At 42.5% G+C, this 24376-nt stretch overlaps 1 protein-coding gene across 4 annotated transcripts in view; it reads left to right on the forward strand.

Annotated features, from left to right (window-relative positions):
* Positions 1–24376, forward strand: part of KLHL29 (kelch like family member 29) — a 405515-nt gene that overhangs the window by 118499 nt on the left and 262640 nt on the right. Inside the window, exon 2 of one of the 4 annotated variants that reach the window (XM_087775204.1) lies at positions 20055–20203. The exons of 1 other annotated variant lie outside the window; for it this stretch is intronic. Coding sequence is in view for 2 of the 3 variants with exons in the window: in XM_087775203.1 (XP_087631329.1) it covers positions 20958–20966 (9 nt within the window). In the remaining variant the exon portion in view is untranslated. Of the gene's footprint in view, positions 1–20054; positions 20204–20884; positions 20967–24376 lie in introns of those variants that run through there. 2 more of the 4 variants (XM_087775203.1, XM_009467313.2) reach the window with 2 other exon arrangements.

Here is a 24376-nt window from a genome sequence, read left to right on the forward strand (position 1 = left end):
TTTTCCTACGGGCGGCCATATGGTACTTAACGAAAGCGAATTGTTCACACTGCAAACAGCTCTGCTCCTGATGAATGATAACGTTTTGTTCTGGAAAATGGTTCCACAAACACGGGGAGTATTTTTAAATGCTGGAAGTGTGTCTGTAAGTGACAGGCTATAAATGGGAAGGTCTTTGGAAGGAGGAGAGGGGGATGAGAAAGGAATTGTTTCGTTTGCCTAGGGGTGTTCTAGCACAGCCTTCCTGTCTCTTAATAGCAGTATCTTTTTTGTGCATACATAGCCCTGAATCTGTAAATTTTATTTATTTTGGTAAGGAAGAAGATAATTAGAAATGTAACTCTCATTTGCCATCAGCATGCCCAAGCTTGAAGCTGGTGTGAGCTTTAAAGTAGCAAAGCTGAAGCTGTGAAGAATTAATAACTCTTTGCCTCGCATATGTGCAGACATTTTCTTACACTTGGAAAAGGAGCTTCAGAGTTGTAACCACAGTAAGTACGTGAGCACACAGGTTGGAAACAGGTCCTGGCTTCCCGCCACGTGGCGTTACTCAGGGAAAAAAGGGCAGGTAACAAATCAGCTGTAGAAAACACCTTCCATTGTTTTTTATTAGAAACAAATATTTTTTTTCCCCCGCACACGTGACTGTCAAAGAATGGCTCAATGAACTCATTGTGAGATTGGTAACTCTTTACCCCCAAATCATTAGCCCCAGATCTGAACTGAATCAACAATAGGCTGTTGCCATTTCATGGTTGATAGGCAGCCATTTGGGTAATGAGCTTGGTCTCAATTCAGTTCCCAGTATCTGTCTTAAAGAAGTAACTGCTGCTAATGACCGGAATTGATCATTTTATTAATCTTGGAAATTGATTTTTTCCATGTGGCTTATTGCTTCTGTACACGAGATGTAATCAGAAATTTGCATCATCTGAATTCCTGTTTGGTTGATTAATAAATACCTAATTTGGGGATTTTTGTTTTGTCCTGCATGCTCTGTGTAGGTGGAGTTTGATGATTGTTTCTGAGGTTTTGTGCACAGATTTGTGCACACTGAGGTAGTACAGCGTTCCTCACGGTGAGGAGAAACTTTCTGCCTCTTGCCACTGTTTCCATGTGCCAGCACTCCTGTATGTTTGCAGGCACTGGAGCTGCTTAAAACCTCTTGATAGATCTTGCAGTAGTTTTGCAGAAACAACGTAGTAAAAAATCTCACCAACCTGTGCCATCCGAGTTCTCATTACCTGCGCACAGAGCTATTTGCAAATTCACAGCAGCAGTAGGGCTACAACTCCAAAGCCCCACGCTTTCAGACTAGGAGCATCTGTCACTTGAGCTCAAAGCAGATCTTTCTTAGCTCTCTGCAGCAAAGGGTGGGTAATGCTGCTGAGAAACCCCAGGTAATGAAACCGTGGGCTCCACTGCTAATGCCTTCCAACTCAAAGTGTAAGAGTTAACACAAGGACAAAAAAAAGCTCTGGTATCAGCTGGGATACTTTTTCGTGCAGCCTGCTTGCAAGACTGTTTTTATCTGAGTCCTCTTCAAAAATCGTGATCTTATGTTACAGGTATAGCTGAAAAGCAGGCAAGCAACGAAATCATGGTGGGGTGCAAAACCACCAGGACGCCTATGAAACCTATAGGGCTGTGATCTAAGAGGCATTAAGCAGCTAATTGCAGCACATTGTGCTCTGTATCCTTCTTGCTATTTGATCTGTTACAGCAGTGCTGTCTGATGCAATAAATCTTTCTCACTTTTAATTAATAGTTGTTCATCTGTACTGCAATAATTTCAAGTAATGTTTACATTAAAAAGAAATCACGGCAGGGAGGGAAAAATATCTCCAGGCAGGAGCATAGTAAAAAAAAGTCTTTTCATCCAACTGAGAAGCAAATACTATAATTTGAGAGCAATGTATTTAGTGTGTGTTTTACAGAGGAAGGCCCTTCCATAAGAAGCCTGCTTTCTAAATCAAACTCAGATAAAATATGTCTCTAACTAAGCCCTACAGAATTATTTAAGGTGTAATTCTGCATTGCATTTTCTCCAGGGGAGTCCCAATTTCAGAAGTTCCTGCAGCTCCTATCTTGCAGTTTACAGCCTGTCCTCCCTCCTCCTCTGCCCTCTCACCTCTCCTGTGCAACTTCTCCTTTTTTGCACAGCCATGTTATCCATCAGATCAGAGAAATTGTTTTGACTTAAAAATGCAGAAACAAAAAGAAAGGTAGACCCATGGTTTCTGCATGTAGAGATGTGCATTACCTTGAAGGCGAGGTCGTGAAGCTTATAAATATTACTTACCCAGCGCGTAGCACAGTAATCGTGTTACAGGTTTCCATGATGTTTGCTCCTGAAGGGAATAAGTGGAAAAATCACAAGTCACAGATACTCACAGTATGGGCTGCTGGGCCTGCCGGTAGCCCGCGGCGCTTGCTCAAAAGGCAATCTGCAGAAAGCTGATTAAAGGGAAATATAGCGGTGATAAACTTTAGTCAACATGTTTAAGCAGGATGTGTTGGAGGACCCGGCTCAGGATGCTTAACTGAGTCTCAGTATTTGGTCTGTTTGTTGTTGCTGTTGTTCACTCTCCTGGATTCCTGTGACTTGGTGCTAAAAATATATTGGTGAAAGCTGGGATTGTTGGTTTGTAGCCATATGGTCATGGAGTAGAACTTGAAAACGTCACCCCGTAAATATTATAAGCATAAGAGCATTTGAAATAAATAAATGAATAAAGTTTCTGGATCTGAATGCTTGGGTCTCAATTCAGTTGGCTCAACATAGGCATCCCGTGCCATTTAAGATGCCTCAGGGTCTCCCGTTGTGCCTCCAGCTTGCCATGCCAGATGGGTACGGGTTTCCTGGAGGTCTGTTGTCATATTTGCCTTGCCAGCACTGTGAAGATGTCTCGTATACCCTGGGTCTCAAATGGTGCTAAATGCCTATGTTTAAGCAACTGAATCAGCCCTTCATACTGGAGAGCAGTGCAGCCAATCTCAGTTGTTCATATATACTCAACATAAAGGAAACTTTCTAATTTCAGGTCCACATTACTGGCAGCTTGCTTTTGGCCAGTGAAATGTTAATTTTGGATGATTTCCACTGGGAGGTACAGCAGATCCATGTCTACCCATCAGGGGCTACATCCTTACAGTAAACTGAACAACGCCAGGACCCGGGCTTAAGCACTGTCCTGCAGCCACCCAAGTGTTGTTATGGTTCTGGGCATGGTTTTGATATCCTCAAAGACAGGCTGATGAAGTACGGGCTAGATAAAATAGACAGTGAGGTGGACTGAAAACTAGTGGTGTGCCCCAGGGGGAGAAATAACCCCACACGCCTGTAGAGGCTGGGGCTGACCATCTGGAAGGCACCTCTGCAGAGAATGGCCTCGGGGTCCTGGTGGACAGCAAGCTGACCACGTGCCAGCAGCATGCCTTTGTGGCAAAGGCAGCCAACAGCCTCCTGGGCTGCATTGGGAAGAGCATTGCCAGTAGGTCGAGGGAGGTGATCCTTCCCCTCTGCTCAGGCTGGGTGAGACCTATCTGAGGTGCTGCGTCCAGTTCTCAGCTCCCCACTACAAGGGAGATGTGGACTTACTGGAGTGAGTCCAGCAAAATGGTTAAGGGACTGGAGCATCTCTTGAATGAGGAGAGACTTGAGAGATCTGGGACTGTTCAGCCTGGAGAAGAGAAGGCTCAGGAGGGATCTTAGCAAGGTGGGTAAATATCTGATGGGGAGAGTAAGGAGGACAGAGTCAAACTCCTCTCTTTGATGCTCAGTGACAGGACAAGAGGCAATGGGCACAAACTGAAATGTGAGAAACTCCATTTAAACATAAAAGAAAACTTTTTTACTGTGAGGAGGGTCAAACGCTGGAAGCGGTTACCCAGAGCACTTGTGGAGTCTCCATCCTTGGAGATGCTCAAAACCTGACTGCACATGGCCCTGGGCAGCCTGCTGTAGGTGACCTGGCTCTGAGCAGCAGGGTTGGACTAAGCTATCTCCAGAGGTGCCTTCCAGCCTCAGCAGTTCTGTGTTGTGTGTGATTCTCTGACTCTTAAGGCTTAATCAAATAAAGGATTGGGAGTTTAACAGCTACTGCCACGTGTCAAAGGTTGTTCCAGTGATGTGGCAGCAATTCAAGCAATTTTCTACATCCAGACGGGCGGAGTTCAGTTCCTGCAAAAGATGCTGTGATCTTTGGTGTAATTCCCTCCCAGCGTCTGCGGAATGCATCAGGAATTGCAGTGATCCTCCTCTTCTTCACAAATAGTGTAAGCTGTGGTTAGAGAAACTCTATTTTTCTCGCTCTGTAGCGATGCCTTCGTGTGTGATCCAGCAGAGGCTTCCTTCGTTTAGCAGGGGAGGCAAACAAATGTCTGTGCTGAAGTACTGAAACAGTGTTGTTCCGTATTTTGGCCTCCAAATTTAGGTTTAATCACTGAAAATTCTTCTTCCCACTCATGTTTTAAAAACAAATCTTTAGCAAAATGGAAAAATTGACCTAGTGGAAGGTATTTTGTTTGGACTTCAACAGTTTTTCCACATACTGAAGAAATGCCATCCCTGATTGAGGGAGAGCTCTCCTCCAGTTTGCTCTAGGAAAATATTTACAATTGTTGTTTCAGTTTGGAAACCTCTTCCATATTATGGCACTTCAGCTACATTAAATATTAAAAAAATTAATGACTGTAGAGCTGTGCCATTGCATAAAAGACAGAAACTGAAACCACTTAGGAATAGAATTGGAGTAGACTAGTGTACCTTCCAAGCAGAGTGAAATGCAGAAATAAAACAGCTAATCAGTAGTTATCCTAGAATCATGCTTACTTTTAATAATCTGTGTGTAAACATCCCAGAGTATTTTAAAGAGAAGGACTTAATATTATATGTATGTAGCAAATCTGAGTTTGTTTTGGATGCCACACCATAGTACTGAGACAGACAAGCTTCCATTTGCTTCATTTGAGTTTCCGCTCCACTTTTTTTTTTTTAAATTTTTGACTTTATTTTGAGGACAGGAACTGTACCATCTTTGCTTAGACGAGAAGCGTACAACACTTAGATACTTTCAGCACTTAACAGTGCAATAAGTTATTTGTGATTTGCAATTATTCACCTTGAAGCAGGACACCAGATAAGCTGTAGGAAGCCTCAGAAGTGATGGGAGTTTGGTTCTGCTTTGGAGCATATTGCTGAGGGGTTGTTTTCGTACAAGAGAAAACCAAATATGACAGAACTGAATTTAACACATAGCAGATAGTCATTGTACTTCGGAATGTTTTATAGGTTTAATCCTTATTTTCCTTCTCTTTAACCTGGCATGCTGGAGGTGGAATAACGGCTGCTCAGTGCTCTGGTATATGTTGGCTGGCACCTATTCTTCCTTACGAGATGGTTGTTTAACATGAAAAAAGTCAAGACCTCAGTTTTGTTTGGATAAAACTGCGGTGTAGGTGGATTTGCTGCCATTGGTTGGCAGTACAGAGGTGAATACACATGTATATTTTTACGATGGGATGAAAGTCAGCTTTTGTTGAAGAACCCAGCGGTTGTAGTCACCTTTGAGTTTCAGTTCTGGTAAGAGCTGCTGGCGCCGGGGTTGACTTCTTACATAGCCATACACATCATGCCAACTCTTCATCTTCTTACCCAGAGCTGAGCTTACCCCTCTGAGCCCCATGCTGTCACATCCCAAATCTCTTACCTTCCAGCGTAACGCCAAGGAGAGCTGCGGTGGGAGGCATTGTGGTCCACCAGCTCCCAAGCTCTCCGGCTCCACTTTATTTTCTTTTTTCGGGGAGATGCCAGCACATTTTGGAAACTCTGTAGATGAGTCTCTCCATCCACAACAGACACACAGGGAGTTCTGAGGTAGAATAAGACAGCTACTTAATGCTGTGGAACAGCACAAAGTTGAATTTAGGCAAGCAGCAGAGAGCACTGTATTCAATCAGCTGCTGATGGAATTGGTAGCCAAAACTCTGACTGCCAGAATGGATGCTAAGTCCAGAGAAAAAGGTAATAGCGTTGTGCAAAAGGGTCAGAGAAAGGTGTCACCTGCTCTTGTTTAACATTTTTTTTATTAGTAGTAAATGATTGAATAATTGACTATTTTTTCTTTACTTAATCCCACAGCAACCCCCCCAAGCCAGGGTCATAGACTACGATCTCCTTATGTTAGGTGGTGCGTGCACACAGTAAAACCAGCATTTGGACTCACTCCGAGTATCGTGCGTGCAAAGCGTAACGCAGGAAGGATGGGCTGGGTGGTAGCAAAGGGTGGTGCGTGAGATGAAACACAGCACGGCAGTTATTCAGAGGGATAAGCAGGAGTCGGAGCACACGCTGTCAAACGGTTGCCTCTTCTGTGCATGGCACCAAATATTTTGAAAGGAGGGAGGGATTTGCTTTGTTCTCTCCCCTCTTACAAGCTGTTCTGCGAATATTTACAGGGAGCGTCGGCTACAGATGAGTGGCGTTGGAGCATTGTGCTGAGATGGTGAGGGCTGACATTGCTGATCGAAGGTGGGAACCAGCGTGCCAGGAGCGCAGAAGGGATGACAGTCCGAAAGGGCACTGAGAGCAAAGATGCACACACTGTTGCAATGGAGAAGGGACAGGGCAAACAGTCCAGCAAAATAATCCCTGTAGCAGCCATTTGAAGAGGTCACCAGGCTCCCTCCTTGCAGCACTTGACCTTGATAAGGTTTGAGATTTCCAGTGAGACAGCCCGAGTGACACAGCTGTATCTGCGATGGGAAAAGAGACTTGGTGGGATGTTGTGACTTTCCTAAATGAGCCAAGCTGCATGCGTTTTCATCTCAGGGAACATAAAAAAGCTATTTAAAAATTGATGTGCATACATTAGACCTGTTCCCTAGCCTTTCCTACCCTAGGTTTCACAAGTACTAACTGAGGAATCAGTATAAAATTACTTTGAAGAGAAGAAACTAAAAATCACTTTCAGCAGATCAGAAATAGCAGTATCACTTTTACAACATTCGGACAAAATACATATAATTGACACAGCGCAGTGGTAGCATGAGGACTCATTTTTAATGCACTTAGGGAAGGAACCGTGAGGTTCACTGGTATGATAACAGAGGGAGAAGTAGACTCGTTATAGCCAAAGCTGCATCCAGGTTCCACAGAGGAAATCTCACCCTCTTCTTCTACAACCTCCTATAGCTTTCACTAGGAAAAAAATTATTATTGTGAAAACTGCTGGGCGCACTTTGAAAAATTACTAGAATTTGTCTTCAGATTTCAAAGAAAATTAATGAAATTGGTTTTTATAGTACAATTGTTCAGTGAAACCTGCAAGGAGGATAAAGTGGGATATGCACTGTATTTTTGCGTCTTCATTTGCTCTATTGTTTAGCTTTCAGCCTCATATAAATGTCACACAAGAGTGGCCATCCAAAGCTCTGGGTGCCCGTGATGTATGTTGTAATTTATGGGAATGTCATAGATACAAAGTAAAATTGGATAATTTAATGATCCTGTGAAAAGGCATGTAAGAATGGTTTTGGGGAAGGTTGTATTTTTGTTTAAAGCAGATATTTTTAAAGTCTTCCCATGACAGAAGCTGATAGCTAACCCAAACTAGAAACTCTAACTGGATGCCTGTTGTAAATGGAAATTACTTTGAGGAAAGAGCTTTTTAAAAGGTAAATTTTTCATTTTTAATTAGTTATAAAACTAAAAGCTGATATGCAAGTATTGTCACCAAAGTAATTAAACTGGACTTTAAAAAAAAATGAGTTTAATTATTGTTGTGCAAGTTTGTGTACAGATGGCCTTAATTTCAGGATAAATATAGCCTATATTGAAGTAGCAAAATCCACTTTCCAAACAAAAAAAATTGTGACCAATTTACTTTTGAAATCTGAATGTCCAAATAAGTTTGTACAGCAGTAATAAGGGTGGGAGGTTGTTTATTTTCCAATAATTGTTTTTCTATACTAGTTCTAATGTATTAACTGAAAAATCTGTCTCAAACATTTGCAGTTTTACTCCCTCAGGTAAATTGTTAGAAGTGCACAGAAACACTCCTGGACCACCTTGTCATTTTTCTCAGATTGTGACAAGAAAAAAAGGAAAAAGCAAAGGCAAGAAGTTATTAAAAATAGAATAAAAAAAAATTTGCGTATCTTATTTTGATGAAATCCTAAACTCTTGCTTAGTGAAATTAAAGCGGCCAGTATAAAATGCCTGCTTACTCTGCGCTTGCGCTGGTCTCCTCATTTCCAGACCCCACGGTGCTTTCCCCACAGCCTCTGGTTGGGGAAGGTTTCTGCCTGTAGGTGATAATGTCAAAGAGAACTTCATAACATGTGAACGCAGTTGGTTTGATTTTTTTTTTCTCCCCGGAGGCCTTGAGCAGCCTCTGCTCACCACAAACCTCCTGAAAGCTCTGAAAATGAAGTTACTTGTTTTGTCCAGCTGTATCCTAGTTTATTGCAGTGTTTACCCATAGCCATCCCAGCATGCCTGTGAAAAAGTGACTACGCAACTCAAGTTAAAACTCCGGTTTAAAACACGTCACTTGCATTAGCCGCCTTTGGTTTGGGTTTGGGGTTTTTGTTTGTTTGGTTTGGTTCTTAAAAGTATCTTAAAAACCCATTAGCTGGACTGGCTGCTGGGGATAGCCCAGGCGGGAGGATGGTTCAGCTCCAGCTCCTCCGGGGCCAAGCTGCTGGGAAAGTCTTCAACAAGTATTTTGGGAAGTTCCCTTTTTTTGGCACCTCAGAAATCTCCAAACGGAGCCATAATTCCCCTGCACAGCAGGAATTAAAGCAAGGAGCTCTTCATCTTCTCTGTAAAGTCTCTCTTGTGTTGCGAGATTTTAACATACAAATATTGACCACCTCAGCCAGCAGATAAGACGGTGTGAAAGTAAAAATAATTCCTCAGACGGTGACATGACACACAGTGTGAAGTCCGAAGAATATAGAGAACTGAATTATCTGTACCAAAGGGAAGTTTCTCTTTAACCTGCAGGTAGCTACCACTGTCACCCTTGCTGCTGCCAGGACATAGAGGGAGAAGCGGTTGTAGTTCTGCTGAGTCCTTAACGCTTGTCCACTCCAAACCATTTCATTAAATCGACCTCCAGTAGTGGGTGGACAACAAAGAGAAGTGTTAGCTGTATCACATGTATAAGACAGCCAAGAAAGAGAATTGAAGATCCTGGCTTTCAATGTGTCTTTATAATTATTGTTGTCCAGCTGGAGAAATCAAAAGGGGAGTTTCTACAGAAGTCCAGGGTCATTGAAACCCTTGTTGAAAAAACAAGGATCTGCAAGTTTTAAATACCTTTTCAAGCCTGGCCCAGTAATGCGATTCCTGCCTTCTGTGTTTCCCATGCAGGAAAAAAACCCCACATATATTTATAAAGCCTTCAGTGCTATTTTAACACTTTTATTCTCAGTACTTTAGTATATGCTGCTTAAAATGGACATGTGTGCAGCCGCATTATCCGCTGCCTGAATGACAAATGGTTTATCAAGCACTGACAGAGCACCCAGCTTCATGCCGAACGGGGGAAGGCAGCGGCAAGGACTCCGGCTTCAGAGAGATTAACTTCCAGATAGGCAAATAATAATAAACAACAGCCCGTAAGCAAAGGACCAGAAAAGAGGAATCCAGACCATAAAACAGAATCACAATGATCCAAACGGACAAAGGGAAGCGGATTTGTATATCTGAGCTTGAAATATGATAAATGAGTGGCAGATTAACGTTGCTAGGCTCCATGATCGCAGACAGATTTGAATGAGGGAAACGTGGAGAAGGGCAGTGCAGGAGAGCAGCAAAGACGACAGCAGCCGGCGAGAAGGGAGAGAAGTGGAGACTTAGGCGGGGGCGAAGGGTGCGGGTCCCCGAAGGTGAGACTGGGGAGCTGCAGCCTCCTGGAGGGGTTTGCAGGAGAGGGTGGCATGGTCCGAGCTGTGAGATGTATTGGCATGTATGTCAGTGGGGTTTTTAAGGCTGGAAGAAAGGCAGTAAGAACATATAGTTTCATGGTTTAGGCACTATAGTTTATTATTAAAACCCCAGGATTTTGAAAAGGTGCATTTAGAAGATATCTGTGAGTTTATGCTTTCAAACTCAGGTATTTGTATTCACTTTGCTATCAATATGTCTTGATCCAATTTTTCTCCCTGATGGTGGAAAATGCTTTTGAATCATTTGAAATAAGTCTTACGACATACGGTATGGTTTGATTTGCGCCTGAGCAATACTGAACTTCTCTGTTACATCGGAAAGTTAGACAGGCGATAGAAAGTTAGCACCCACCTGCTTACTCTGAAGAATTGCTCCCCAACTGCTCCCTTGTGTTTAGACTCTTAGTGGTTGGCGTCACTTGTAGTTAGGGTGTAGCAGGAGCTGAGCATCAGTGATAATTCCCAAGGGGATGGATGGGTGTTATCCGTAATCTCTACTCTGGAATCTTACCAAGTATCTCATGGTGTGGCACAGGAGAAAGTCAGTTCACAGAGAACCATCGAAATACCGGAAGTTTTTATAATGTCACATATCACCTCTTAACCTGCATATACAATGTCACGCCATTACAGATAAGAATTTGATGTTAGTCTATTCTGCTAATCCATTAATTAGAAATAGCTAATGTAAATACAGCTGGTACCGTCTAAGAACCATCTAAGAGTTGGGGAAGCAGCGTGGCCCGGTGGCTGGACCACAGACCTGTGGCAGCATCTCAAAGCTTTCCTTTTGCTCTGTTCACGACATAGTTTGTGACTTTGAGGAGGTGACTCCCTGCCTCAATTTCCCCATCCAGCCAAGATTATAATTTACACTAGTTTTGTGTCATAGTCCGTGCTCTAGAGCTGAAAGTTCTGCATCCTTGCTGTATTTGGAAGAAGAATGAAATGCTAGTGGAGTGATGGTATTTATTTTCAAAGAATTTGATAAAGAATTACAATTCAGATACCTGGGAGTGAAAGCGCCCTGGTTTTTGCACCTCTTCTGTGAGATGGGATCGCTCTTGGAGGAATGTTTGTATAATAAAATACTGTGAAATGACACTATTGCCAAATGAGATCATGATGAATAGAGCATTTGTAGTATTAAATCCATGGGTACTTTACATTGTTATGACAATAATAGTTTGCATTGTTGTAATAAGTTACACTTCTTCTTCTTTTAAAAAATAAATTTAGTTAGACCTTAATGCATCTTGGAAAACATACCCTCCACTGAAATCAGTTGTGCATCTATTGGAATAAAATAGCTTTAAACATATATAAAGGTATATTGTATGGCATATCATAGGCAATTGTGAAATAAATGATGTTTATCAGTGTGTGCCTTATGTAAAAAGATTGCAAATACATGGTGCTTTTTGTAGTTCAGTTGGCATAATCATTGCCATAACTCTTCTGCTTTTAATAAACAAAATTACATTGCAGCTGACACTTGAAACTCTTTTATTAGAAACATGCAGGGACAACGCCCTGCAGTGAGGGGCTGGGGGGTTAAACATAGCATTTTCGAGATTTTATTCCCCTTTCTCTAATTATAGATAAGGGGTGCCATGCTTACAGCTCAGCTTCAGAGACCCTTGAAGGATTTTATGATCCTGCAGCTGCCAGTGCGGTTTGTTGAAAACCTTCCATTTTCATAACGGGAGCTGGGATGAGACTGTATTCCTAAACCGGCAGGAAAAAAGTGCTTCGACTTAACAGGTGCCATCCATGTTAAAAGGATGATTTTGAAGATTATTATCTGGTATGACTAAGATTTATGATGCAATCTGCTTTTTTTCTCTTCTTTAGTACAGATAAGGGGGGTTATTATTGTTAGCAGAAATACCTATTAAAATAAACCCCATGAAGCAGTTTCAAGGATTTGATAAAAATGAATATAAAGTTGAAGCTCCCAGCTTATCTTTAACTCAAGTGATTTTCATGGGGTTATAACTCTTCTGGCATGGGATAAGGGAGCAGGAGTGTGATTTTTATCCTCACTCTACAATAGAAGGGAAAAACAGATTTTGTATTCCATTCATTAGCACGTTACTGCTCAGGTTTGCATCTGCATGGGAGAGTTAACAGAGATTGCATGTAGGCGGGAGTGAATTGGGAATTTGCATGGATGGCTCATTTTCAGGTTGCAGTCGGCGGTGTCTAAATACCGGGTTCTACAAGTAGTTTTAGGGAGAGTCTTTCCTACCAAGGATGTGCTCAGAAGAGCTGGAGAGCCTAAGGGTGGGGGAAGCTTCAAAGAACTCCCCCCATGATGCTTTTTGCCATCAAACATCTAGGTTTCAGGCTTCCAGTCCTGCCTGCTGAGTCACCTCCTCCCTCTCTCCTACTTTTTCCTCTCTTCTTACATCTTAAGACTGCCATGACTTGATTTGTTGATCAAGAAGAAGTCATCGGCAGCATCAGCTGGAAATCTTGACAATGCAGTGTGTTTTTATGTCTGTCTTGGCAAGTGCACGTGTGTCCGTCCCTGGCAGAATGGAAGTGGATGATGCTGAATTTGCATAAGAACAGTAAGATATGGTATTGGTGTTTTCTTTATTTTCTTGTTTTTATATTTTTGGGGGGGTTTTCTTATTCTAGGTTTCAAAGGCAAACAAGTCACTTTTCATGTTTCTTTTGCACTTGTTTTTGGGGGTGTTCATTTTTGCTGTTGCTGAATTATTTTCACTCACAACCTTGTATTCTGAAATTATTTTCTATACAGCACCTAGCGTGACCAGATTATCAGTTAGGTTTAACTAAAAGTTAAACATTTTAGGTTTCCTTTTTTGATTAAAGAAAAGGAACCGGTGACTCAGAACACATTTTTTAAAAGTATCATTGCCAAATGTTAAAGGAATAGTTAATAATTTGTATGTTTAAGATTTTGTTTTTCCTTCAATTAGTACCTAACTTTATTTTTTACATGAAACCTTTTACATTTGTGGGTCTTTCTGGGGATTTGGGGGATATTTGTGGAGTGTTGGATGCTTTATATATATATATACTGTTTGTGCAATCCAGATTTTAAATGCTATTGACTCGGACAATTAAATTAGTTCGGTAGGTTCACTTCTTTGCTGAGTAAGATGTGCTTGCAGGTTACACAGCTGAGAGTGATCTTGTGTCCCCAGCAATGCTGGGGAATGCTGCATCCGCAAAAATGTTATTTTGGCTTTTGACTTGTTGTAGTCTGAAAACTTAACCTGGAGTTTAGTGACATTGGTTTGACCAATATTGGTTTTACTTGGCAATGCATTTTTGATTTAGTAGGGGATTTCGTCTCAGTTTCCGAGTGTTCAGCATACTGCTGTTCAAGATTCGTGAAAAGCAAACAAGGAGTTGTGTTCCCAAGGAACAAAAGATTTTGCATTGGTAGAAGAGTGTGGGGATCATTCCTCAGCATTCAAACGCTGGTTGAGAAAGAAGGGGTCGTTACTAAAACAGGGTTTGAGTTTTCCATCAGCCGCATGGGAGGGCGCACTGGTCCCTCCACAAGCAGGTTCTCGGATGCAGGGATTCCCGTCTCGGCGGAGCTCTGGGATCTTGCTAAAAGCGAAGCATCAAGACGTGGCTCTGCCTGCTTTCTCAAAAGCCTTTTTGCATCTCAGCCAGGTGATGGGATGTCTTGGATTAAACTTCCAGTTCTTTGGTTGAAAGCTTAAATGCCGAGTGTCACCCAGCGATTTCCTAGAAGCTGCATGCAGTTCTGCATTCCCGCCGCAGTTTGTGCGGGGAGGTGTATGTGCCATCCCTCGAGCAGGCCACTTTTAAGCAGCTGAACGCTGAGACTTTCATTCTCACTTCCTTCATGTTTATTAAAAGTGACTAGAAAGAAGTTCAGAACTTTTGTATCTGATATGTGTTACATCTATTATGATGTCAGACAACTAAGAAAAAAGTCACTGGCTAATGAGTCTTAATTGTAACAAAACATCAAATCATTGTCACTTCTGCTGCAGTAAATGGCATTCATTAAATTAATCCACTCCATTACAGAAGTATTTTGCAGAGAATACCATGACCCTACTGCTTCTGTAACAGTAATAAGCTGAACATATCACTGTGGCACTATTAGGTATATTAGAAAGCACTTTGAAGCATGGCTGCATGACCTGAAGCAACATCAGCAGGTCTCAGGTAGCATGTTTGAAAAAATAAACTACCTTAATTAGAGACGGGACTAAAGCAGACCCTAGATGTGAACATTCTGGTAGCTTAGCACTGCATGAAATAAAAAGCTGGATCAAGATCCTCTTTGGCTCCAGTTGTAGAGCAGCACAAGCCAAAACAAAGCTTAGACCTTGAACTGGGAATGGGGAATTTTGAAATCTGGATATTGCTCCTTTTTCTTCGCTCTTATGATCCCCTTTTAACATCAGATCTAAACCCACCATGCCGTCTCTCCCCTTTTCCCCCCGGTATCGGAAAACAGAGAACTGCATCGTGCCCCAACGCTCTTTGTACAGCGCTGCCATCAAAAATTTCTGGCAGGAGTTGCTTTGACTTTTAACAGCGTTCTATTTCATACCATATGTGTACATACACCAAACGATGATATACCCTGTTTGTAACTAGGGAATGGCCTGCTTTATTAAACATCCCCCTTGCCAACAGTAAAAATGAACAGCCACAGTAAACACAGACGCAGGGAGGGAAGAATAGTCCGAGCCGTGTCGCAGCGCAGCTGTGTCGTACCTAAGGAAGAAAACGTCAGCCTCTAATTGGCTCTGAATGCAGCCCACCTACTTAGCAAAATAGGCTGCCAAAAGCAAATTGCCCCGGTGCTCCATGCGGCGCGCTGCCTTCCCATTGAATTCAGTCAAATGGGAGGTTTTTGCCTTCATTTTCCAAACTCTCCATGAGTTGGCAAAAAGCTGTCTTGGGGAGAGCCTCTCTGCCTAGAATAAAAACCTCCCGAGGACGCGTTCCCTCCTTTGCCTCCTCCGAGGGTGGTGCCACTCCAGTTCTTCTCGAAATTTGAAGACGACTGCAGGGGGGAAGGGGGACGTATTCCTTTTGGGCAGAGGGGATTTATTTATTTTTTTTCTGGGAAAACACATTTTGGCCCAGGAAGAATGAGCAAAATGACAATCTGTCTTGGAGCTCTTAAGCTACTAAGCACAACATTCAGTGCTTATATGTTGTCGCGTTGCCAGCAGCGGGTATGCAGAGGCAATGCAGAAAAGAAGAAATTAATGTATGCCGTCCTTAAAACGGTTCTATTGAGAGCCGATACTTTGGTTTTACTTACAAAATCGTAATCACCCATTTTGGCCCAACTTTTGCACCCAGGCACTGGGATGTGGCAGGGATGCTCCTGGAACAAACTGCACTGTGGGATTTAAGTCCATGAATTCCATCGCAAATAGAAGTGGCTGGTCAATTGGCAGGTTTTCTTACTGGCCGCTGAAATTTTCCCTTCTAAGCTAATAAAATTAATTGTCCAAAACTAAAGTCTTCTGTGAGGGGTTAGCAGTTGATAGCTGAATTGGGAGAGAAAGGGGTGGTTGGTTCTCTTAAGGGTTTCTGCTAAATACCTTATTTGGGAGGGAACTTCCCCCCTCCCCATTTTTTTGATAAAACTATGCTTAGAAGCTTAATAAATTATAAGTTGGTCACTTCCTTTTCATCACCACTAAATAGGATATGAGTCCTTTGTTTCTTTTTAATGGTGTCAGCTTGCCAAACTATTGCTACACCAGGTCACCCTTGCTCACCTAATGATTTCATTTAGGGATTTTAAGATGGAGAAAGAAAGGTCAAAAAGATAAGAGTAGCCAAGTAAAGAAAACAAATGTTTTGCAAACCGCCTGTTTGGGTCAGTCTGGTTTGGGAGCAGGGGAAGGTCGTGGATGAATTCTTACTTTGACATGAAGCAGTGAGGGAAAGGGACCTGAACCAGGGGCACATGGTGGAAGGGGTGTTAGTGAGTAGAAATATGAGACAAAATGGAGACGTGGTAATGATAGAGGAAAAAAGTGGATTCAAAGAATAATCAACACTGGGGGAGAAAACTGGGAAAGACTGCAAGGGGGCTTCCTCCATGCCGCAGAGTCCCAGCTTTAAGCTGCATCTGAAGGTGGTCTGTTGTTGCCCCTTCTCCCTCCCCATCCTCCTCCAAGCTAACTAGGGACCTCCTTCACTGAGCTTCCCTCGCGCCTTTCCCACCACCCCGAGCCCCCACTGCTGCCAGGGCAAGGAGCCCTCAGTTGCCCCCAAGCTGTGATACTAGAAAGGCGGAGGGATGGGCACGGTACCTTGCATGGCAAGCGAATAAGATACTCAGGTTTTCCTGGCTGCTTCAGAGAGCCAGTGGTTCAAGAGTAAAAAACAGACAGTAACAGCAAGCTGTGTTTTGTACATTCCTGAAAAGGGCTTTAATTCAGTATTATTTGGTATTTCCATAGTTGTGACGGCTGCATAGTTGTATTTCTCAGTTAAAAAAACCACAGTGACTTCATGAATAGGGTTTGACTCCCCCTCCCCAAGGAGTTTAATCTTGGCCATTTTGCTAAGTGTATTAAAATTCACAGGGAAATTGTTGTTTCTTTTTCCTTCCTTATGCACATTACTGATACAACCTGACTTGTGTAGACTTCACTGTAACCTGTACTTTAGCTGGTCAGTGTAATTTATAACAAAAGCTACATATTATAATGACATAGCTTTCATAATACGTGTGTGTTGCCTCCACTCTGCTGTTTTATGGCAGCACTACAAAATATTTTACCAGCATCTGTGTAAATCCTATAATCTTAAAAATGAAATGGCAAAAAAAAAAAAAAAAAGCCTCCGTCTGACCATGTACTTCGTGCAGTAGCAGAGCATGTGAGTGCCTGAGGAAGATAGCGGCATGCTTGCTAAATTGCAGTGGCTTCGGTCCCAAAAAGTGGTGGCAGCAGAAGCACCAGTGTTCTCCCTCATGGGCTTTGGCTGAGATGCGGGGTTTGGCTAAGTCTGCCCAAAAGCTCTGTTAGCAGAGCGGTGGGGGCATGGTGCTAAACTGGCGCGTCCTTGGTTGTTTTTTCTTATCTCTCTCCAGTGAGCTCCAGCGCTCTGTTGAGCTGAGCCCAGAGTCACGCAGGACATCTCAAGAGAGCGGAGGATTATACCCATTCCGTGCCTTCAGTCTAAAGCTGGAGTTAAAAAAGAGTACCACCTAAAAGAGAGCTCTAGCCCCAGTGCTGTGCTGAACATAGCCATGCTGGGCGCATCAGCATCCAGCTCCTGGCATGGAAATCTCTGAGCCCAGCAGATTTCTTTAATGCCCTGTGCTTGAATTATATAGGGAGCTGAAGCTGGAAACCAGCTCCCTCGGCAGGACAAGTCACACTGTATTACATCCCTTCGGCGCTCAACTAAGAGCATCCATGTATGTTGGAGAGGCTCATGACATGATACCATGGGATTTGGGCAGTGGTTGCCTCATGTCGGAATTTCCAATGTTCCTGCAGTGATAAATGTCCAAATGATGTTCCCTTTGGCTTATATAACAGCAGGACCTTGGGCACCTAAATAGCTTTATTAGCAAAAATGTGGTTTCCTGCAGACTCTGAGGTACATAAGCCTTGAAGGGTTTTGTACGTGTTTAAATTGGATGTAGTCTGAGCTCTGCTCTGCCTGCCTGAGGGCTTCTTCTAGCTTTGGTCCATAGTCTCTCTGTCCTCAGTTCATCAGCTGGAGAGGAGGGATAACAACGGTCCTTGACCTGAGAAGATTCTGTCGCAGTTAAACGGGTATCAAGGGTGTTTGGATACGGTGGCATTGGAGCAATGTAAGCAGTGAGACAGAACCCAATGGCACAGAGGAGGAAATTGTGCAATATGCAGATATATTTTTTGTTTTACCTTTGGCTCCTACCCATATCATGTTTCTCTTAAACTCTTAAGTGTGTTTTCATACTGTTGATCTTGCACGTGTGCATTTCCCGGGGGAAATCTTACACAGACCCGAGTGTAACGCCAGGAGCACGTCTCTCGTGAGTGGTACTGCAGGCTCCTGTGCTGCTTCCCGTGTCTCGTAGCAAGGGATGCTCTAGTGTTGGCTGTTAGTGGATACAGCACTCACTGTCACGGTATCTAAGGCTGACTTTGGCTTTCCATTCAGCCAAAAGATGACATTTCCAAAAAGAAACTTCTACAAAACGGGGAGTCTCTGGGAGATAATTAGGTGGTTGTATAAATAATGAGTGAGGGCCACATATTATCTGCTAGCTCTACAGTCACATCCATGGAGGGAAGAGATGAGCTTTCTTCAGGGGCAGGAGAGTTCTCTCAGCTCAATTAAATGGACGTATAGTACCAGCCTGACACTGAGCATTTGTTCCCACAGAAGCCTGTTAAAGCGAAATACAGTTAATGTTGCATACAGCCTGTGTTTAGACCTCCCGCTTGGATTATGAAAAATGTTAAAGCTAAAAAAAACCCCACTCATTATTTGAGTTTTGAAACCTGACTGACTCCTGAATGCTCTCTGCAGCACGGTGCACCTTTTCCACTGGCCGATTAGCTTCTTGTTATCTTGTTGCAAATGCCTTCACTATTCCTGCACTTTATTTTAAAAGGCTTTTGCTATGTGCAATTGAATATACTGTAATCTTCTTATCAAATACTAAAGCTCTTTAGTGATGCCATTTTGAAAACGTACTTCAGTTTTTAAATTGCAAATTCTTCTCTGGCTGGAAGGTCTCTGCTCTTGGTTTAGGTGGTGGTTGAGAATATATATATATATATATATATGTGCATGAGTGTGGCTGTATATAAATGCTCAAAAAACATACTGTCCCATTTTCTGGTAAGGTACCTTTGTGGGTTTCCCTTTGGAACACTGGAAAGGGAGGATATGGATTACAAAGCTGGCAGCTGCCCTCCTGGATCATTTTGGGGTGCTTTTCCTGTGTTTTTTTGGGTTGCATTCAGAACCTCCAAAGAGGCAGATAAATTCTCCCTGAACAAGAGCAAGGTTTTTCATTATTAGTTTTATTATTTAAGTGAAAGAACAAGGCTGGTCTAGTTTTGAGTGCAGAACTGAAAATCTGAGCTCATATATTCTGGTCTCACATCCATCAGTAACTTGTGATGTGAGTTGAAACAAAATCATTTAACCTGTGAGTCTGTTTCCCTGCCTCTAAATGGGGTTGAGAGTAAGAGGGATGCCATGAGCATTAAATATATAATGTTTGTAAAATGCTTTGAAAACGAAGAGTGCCACATAAATGCTTATCATTGTATTAAAATACGAGGAACTGGATAACCTTGTGTAGGAAAATCTTGCTAGAAACTGTAACTTTGGGAATGAAGACCAAAGCGGAAATAAAAAGGGCATCTTGCAAAATTGTGTATTAAGAACTGTGAATTAAATGCACTGGAGAGTCTGTCTCTAAAGAATTAGCAGAGGCAGTCTTCAGGACCATTGAAAATAACCTTCAGAAAATCATAGGGTTCAGTAAATAGACAAAGTTGGACTTTTCTGCTAATAAAGAAAAAAAGACAGGAAACTTCTAAACAAATTACTCCGTTTAGCCTGGCCACAGTAATCAAGTATGTAATGTATGTGAATGCTGGGAAATAAGACATCTAGTTATAGACAGACATTATTTCGAAGTGGAGGTCTAATCCATCCTCAGTGGATGTTATTACTTACGTAAAAGATCAAGGAAAGGCAATGGATATGTACTTCATTCAGGAGAGCAATTGGTAGAGCACTCCATCTGTGAAGATCATTCCAGGCAGCTCATACACTTACGTCAGCTTAGAAATTATTTACAAGCGGATAGGCAAAAATACAATGATACAATGCATGCAGCAAAATTTTGTAAGAAACTGGGAATAAAGCACATGTTTTCAAAGCAAGCAATAAAGCAAAAAGCCAGCCTTTGTAATAATGTAGGAGGTCTTCCCCATGGTGTCTTTCAAAAATACACTAAAATATTGCAGATACAGAAATATTCAGTCCTTTCTGTCCCTCCTCCCCACTATTACAGAGAATGAGTGTGTGAACCGCCTTGGGAGATTGTGAAAGAAAAAAAAAATTAGCTCTTTTTGCTGCAGGTCTTTGCTCGCTGTGGTGGGTTGCCCGTGGCCAGCGTCCAGACCCCCACCTAGCCACTCTCTCAATCCCCGTCCTCAACAGGAGAGGGAGAGAAAATAAGATGAAAAACCTCATGGATCAAGATAAGGACAGGGAGATCTCTTCCTAAGTAAGTACCATCATGGGCAAAACAGACTCGACTCAGGGAAAATGAGTTTATTGCCAATTAAAATAGAATTGGATGGTGAGAAACAAAGAGAAAAGTTAGAACAACTTCCCCGAGCCCCCCTCTCTTCCCAGGCTCAACTTCACTCCTTCATTTCCACCTCTTCCACCTCCCGCCTCCCCAGTGGGAGGATGGGGAATGGGGGCTGCAGTTGGTCCGTAACAGCTCCTCTCTGCTGCTCCTTCCTTCTCATGCTTCTTCCCTGCTCCAGCATGAGTCCCTCCCATGGGATATAGCCCTTCAGGATGAGCCTGTCCCAGTGTGGGTCCTCCGTGGATCCACAGCTCCTGCCAGGAGCCTGCTCCAGCATGTGCTCCTCTCCATGGGAGAGGACGGTTAGGTCCTCCATGGGCTGCAGCGTGGATATCTGCTTCCACTCTGGTCCTCTCCACAGGCTGCAGGGTCATGCCTGCTCCGGCGTCTGGAGCACCTTCTCCCCCTCGATGTCGGCAGGGCTGTTTCTCACACTTTTTTCCTCATTCCTCACTGCCTGTGCCGTGTTTTTGCCCCTTCTTAGAAATGTTTCACAGAGGCACCGCCAGTTTGGCTGAGGGACTCAGCTATGCCCTGAGGTGGGGCCATCACGGAACCGGCTGGAACCGGCTGTGAGCGGCGCAGGGCGGCCCTGGCCACCTCCTGCAGACACCACCCCTGCAGCCTCCGCGCTTCAGATAAACTACTAGGAAAAAAGGTGTTGATGAGGAAAGTATGTTAGTTCATTGCAATAACGAATAATTTTACTTTTTTGGGTTTTTGTGAGAGGGAACTGTTCAGGTGTTGATGGGCAAGCTTAGACATCCATTACCATTTCATGTGTGACTTACCTAGTCCCTGTTTCTGTCAGACAGGCAGGTTGCTGGATGAGGCGGGAGGGCTGTGCTGTTCACCGAGTCAGAGCAGAGCAATTGTAACAGCCTCCTTTTGGCCTTAAAAATCTATAAATTTGTAAGACTAACAGGAATAGTGCAGTGACTCATCCACACGGCAATCAAGGTGTCACAGCAAATCAAAAGTTTCCACTGCTTCTTTGAGACAGGGATTCAGAGAAAATGTTGATGGTAATTAAAAGAATTGCTCATACAAGGCTGCGAAACTCCGGTGTGCCTCATAAGATATGCGTCTTATCTCCAAACTATTCATGGCTCTGTCTTGGGTAGTATGTGCCTGCGCCCAGTGCTGCGGAGCAGGACGTGGCTTCCCGAAACGGGGAGTGCTGCTGGTGCCTGGCATCGCACGGGGCTGGAGTTGCCATTCGATGCCTTTCCTCCGTGTTTAGAGCTGTGACTTTATTCTCTCACATGCCATCACCTATTAGGATTATTTATTGGGAGCGCAGTACCTTTGCCTGATCTTCCCGTGCCCGCTTCTGTTGATGCTGAAGAATTGCTTAAATGATGGTAATTCACAGTCTCAGCTTTTGACCGCTGTTTTTGCTTTCTCAAAGAGCCTGAATTTCTGGGCAAACTGATTAGATAAGCTGCAACTACATCGTTGCCGTTACACAGAATGTATGCTTCTCTTAAGAGCTGTAGGGTTTACATGTGAGGAATAACTGCTCAAAGTGATGTCTGTAATACGTTCATTTATGTCTCCTTGCCGTGTTTTAGATCTCTGTGAGACAAACTCCTTAGTAACTTCTGTAGCAGTAATAAAATAATTTGCTTCAATATCTTGCTATTAGATGTCACAACATACTTTTGGTTTTCCTCCTGATGTTTATGGGGAGACGGCAATGTGAGGAAAGATTAATCAATCAGGAAAATGATCTGTTACTTCCCTTCTCTTTTCATCTATCCAAAAACACCTGATGGGCTGTGATGCAAAGTATCTCTAAGCAATGCATATAATGTATGCGATTACTGCATGCTCAGCAGCCAAATGCAAACATTGCAGAGTAGAAACACAAGGTCTATCTAAAAATAAACAAAAAGGAAACAGAAATCTGTACTTCAGATTCTACACACAAGCTGTTCAAACAGTCAGATCTTAATAGTAGATTTAAACGTGTCAACAGCAATGGCCTTGTTTTTTTGCATGGTTAAAACTTGTCAGCAAATTCAGTCTTTTGAGTGATAATAACACTAAAAGGCTTACAACAGACTGTCCTTGGTGTATTGCAGAAAAGAAAAAACCTTACAGGAACAACAAGTATCTGTTGACCTGGGGTCGGCGTGGGAATCTCAGGTCACTCCTGTAGGCTGAGAAGCTTCTTGAGGAAAGAGCAAAATCCATGAAATCACTGCATTGCTTAACCATGCAGTGAAAGGTCAGAAGGGAACAGACCTCTTCAGATTATATTTAGTAACTATGAAGATTTTGCTTGTAGTAGTCACTTTGCACCGCATAGTATTTTGCTCACCCTTCTCCCTGCTCCTCCTCTGAAAAATTTCCTCTGATCTAATCTGAAAGTAATCACATGCGCGTGAGCAGTTTTTCCCTTTTCCAGCAAACCAGACAAAATTATTCTAAAAGCAAAAACCAAATTATTTTGCTGAACATATGTTTATTGACAGGTGGGCCAGGCCAGATCCATTCCGGAAGATGCAGGGATGGGACAATAGCAAATAAGTACGCAATGCTTCCAAATATTAAACTATCCTCTGATGCACTCCTGTAAATTGAAGTGACTACTGTTGCTGTTAAGGTTGGCTTTACACATATTTTTTGCTGGTGTTGACATCTACTGGATAAATTTGCTACTGGCAGGAGGAATACGCGCTGTTTCAAAGAACAGGAGAGTGCTATTCCCCTCCTCTCGGGAAGCTCGCACTGCACAGCTCTGTCTTGCAGAGTCATGTACCCTCACTGCTGCCTTTTTTGCTGTTTCCTTTTTGTTGTGTTCTGTTTCCAAAATTGTCCTGTGAACAAAAATTGAATTTAAAGATAGTAAATTGCGAGCGCGTTTGGGCAACAGACTGATGAAACAGCTGCAGTCTTTCTTTCATAGACTTGAATTTTTCTGTTTTGCCCAAGGCAGTAAAAGGAAATTAGTTTATTAGTTTCACTTCGGTCACTGGTGAATATCATCCCCCCTTACAAAAATAACACTTTAATTCTGCTTGATTTGAAATAATTGACCGATCAGGAATGAGGCATGTGAAGGGAGCTACCAAGACTGAATTACACCGTAGGCCTGGAAGATCAATTGTTTGGGAGGAGAGCTGAGACACCGCAGCCTTATATTACACCTGCCTGTTTATTACACTTGGCCTGAGGGGAAGGCAATGCACCATTCTGATCTGTTGCCTCGGAGAAGTACGGATGTAAAATGAATGCAAAATAAGGGAACAGCAAGTTATTTTCTTCACGTTAATACATTTTATATTGATATTGAGGGCATTTGAGTAAACTGAGCTTCTAGTTTATAGAAGAGCATATGTGTTTTTCCTTCTTTCTATGCCAATATTCTTTGCTAAATGCAGTTTAATTTTTTTTTTTTTCAGTTTCTCAATAATACTTGTAGTGATTGACTGGTAGCAGTAGCACAAATACTTAGTAAAATTAGTCCCAGTGGAAGATTACTCAGATTCTACAGCTCTTCTTCTTACTCCTCCTTCCTCCACTCTTTCTGCCTGTTTTAATGATTTCATTTTAAGAAAAATAACCCGAGGCATAGCAGAGAGAAAAAAAAAATAAAAATCACAAGAAAAAAACAACTGATGGACTTAGGCTTTGGCAAATCCATGGAACAGAAGTGAGGCCAGATGTTTGCTATGCAGGCATTTGGCATGTATATAAGAATCTCGCTACAAGACTGCATATAGAGTTTTTGACAGCTTTGGTTGAACGAAAATGAATGATTGCTATTCAGGATAAAATGCAAACATTTTGGCCAGTACTTGCAAATCCAGGAGTTTTAAAGTCATATTCTTAACTAGATTCTTGGTATTCTTAAATCCATATTTAAGTAGGTGCTTACCAAACATGATTTGATTTCTCTCTGTAATTTTTAAAGGTTTTACATCGCATAACGTATCTTGAGAGGGATATGGTGAGTGGTTCATGCTTTTGAGAAATGAGCTGGTTCTTATTTGATCATGTTCTTTATAAAGCAGCTAATTAAAAGCTTTAGACCTCTGTCCTAGAAAAGATAGGTTGCTGATTTACTGCATTCAG

The sequence above is a fragment of the Nipponia nippon genome, unplaced genomic scaffold, assembly GCF_047370975.1.
Source record: "Nipponia nippon isolate SJK-2023a ecotype South Korea unplaced genomic scaffold, ASM4737097v1 scaffold_4, whole genome shotgun sequence".
Classification (NCBI taxonomy): Eukaryota; Metazoa; Chordata; class Aves; order Pelecaniformes; family Threskiornithidae; genus Nipponia; species Nipponia nippon.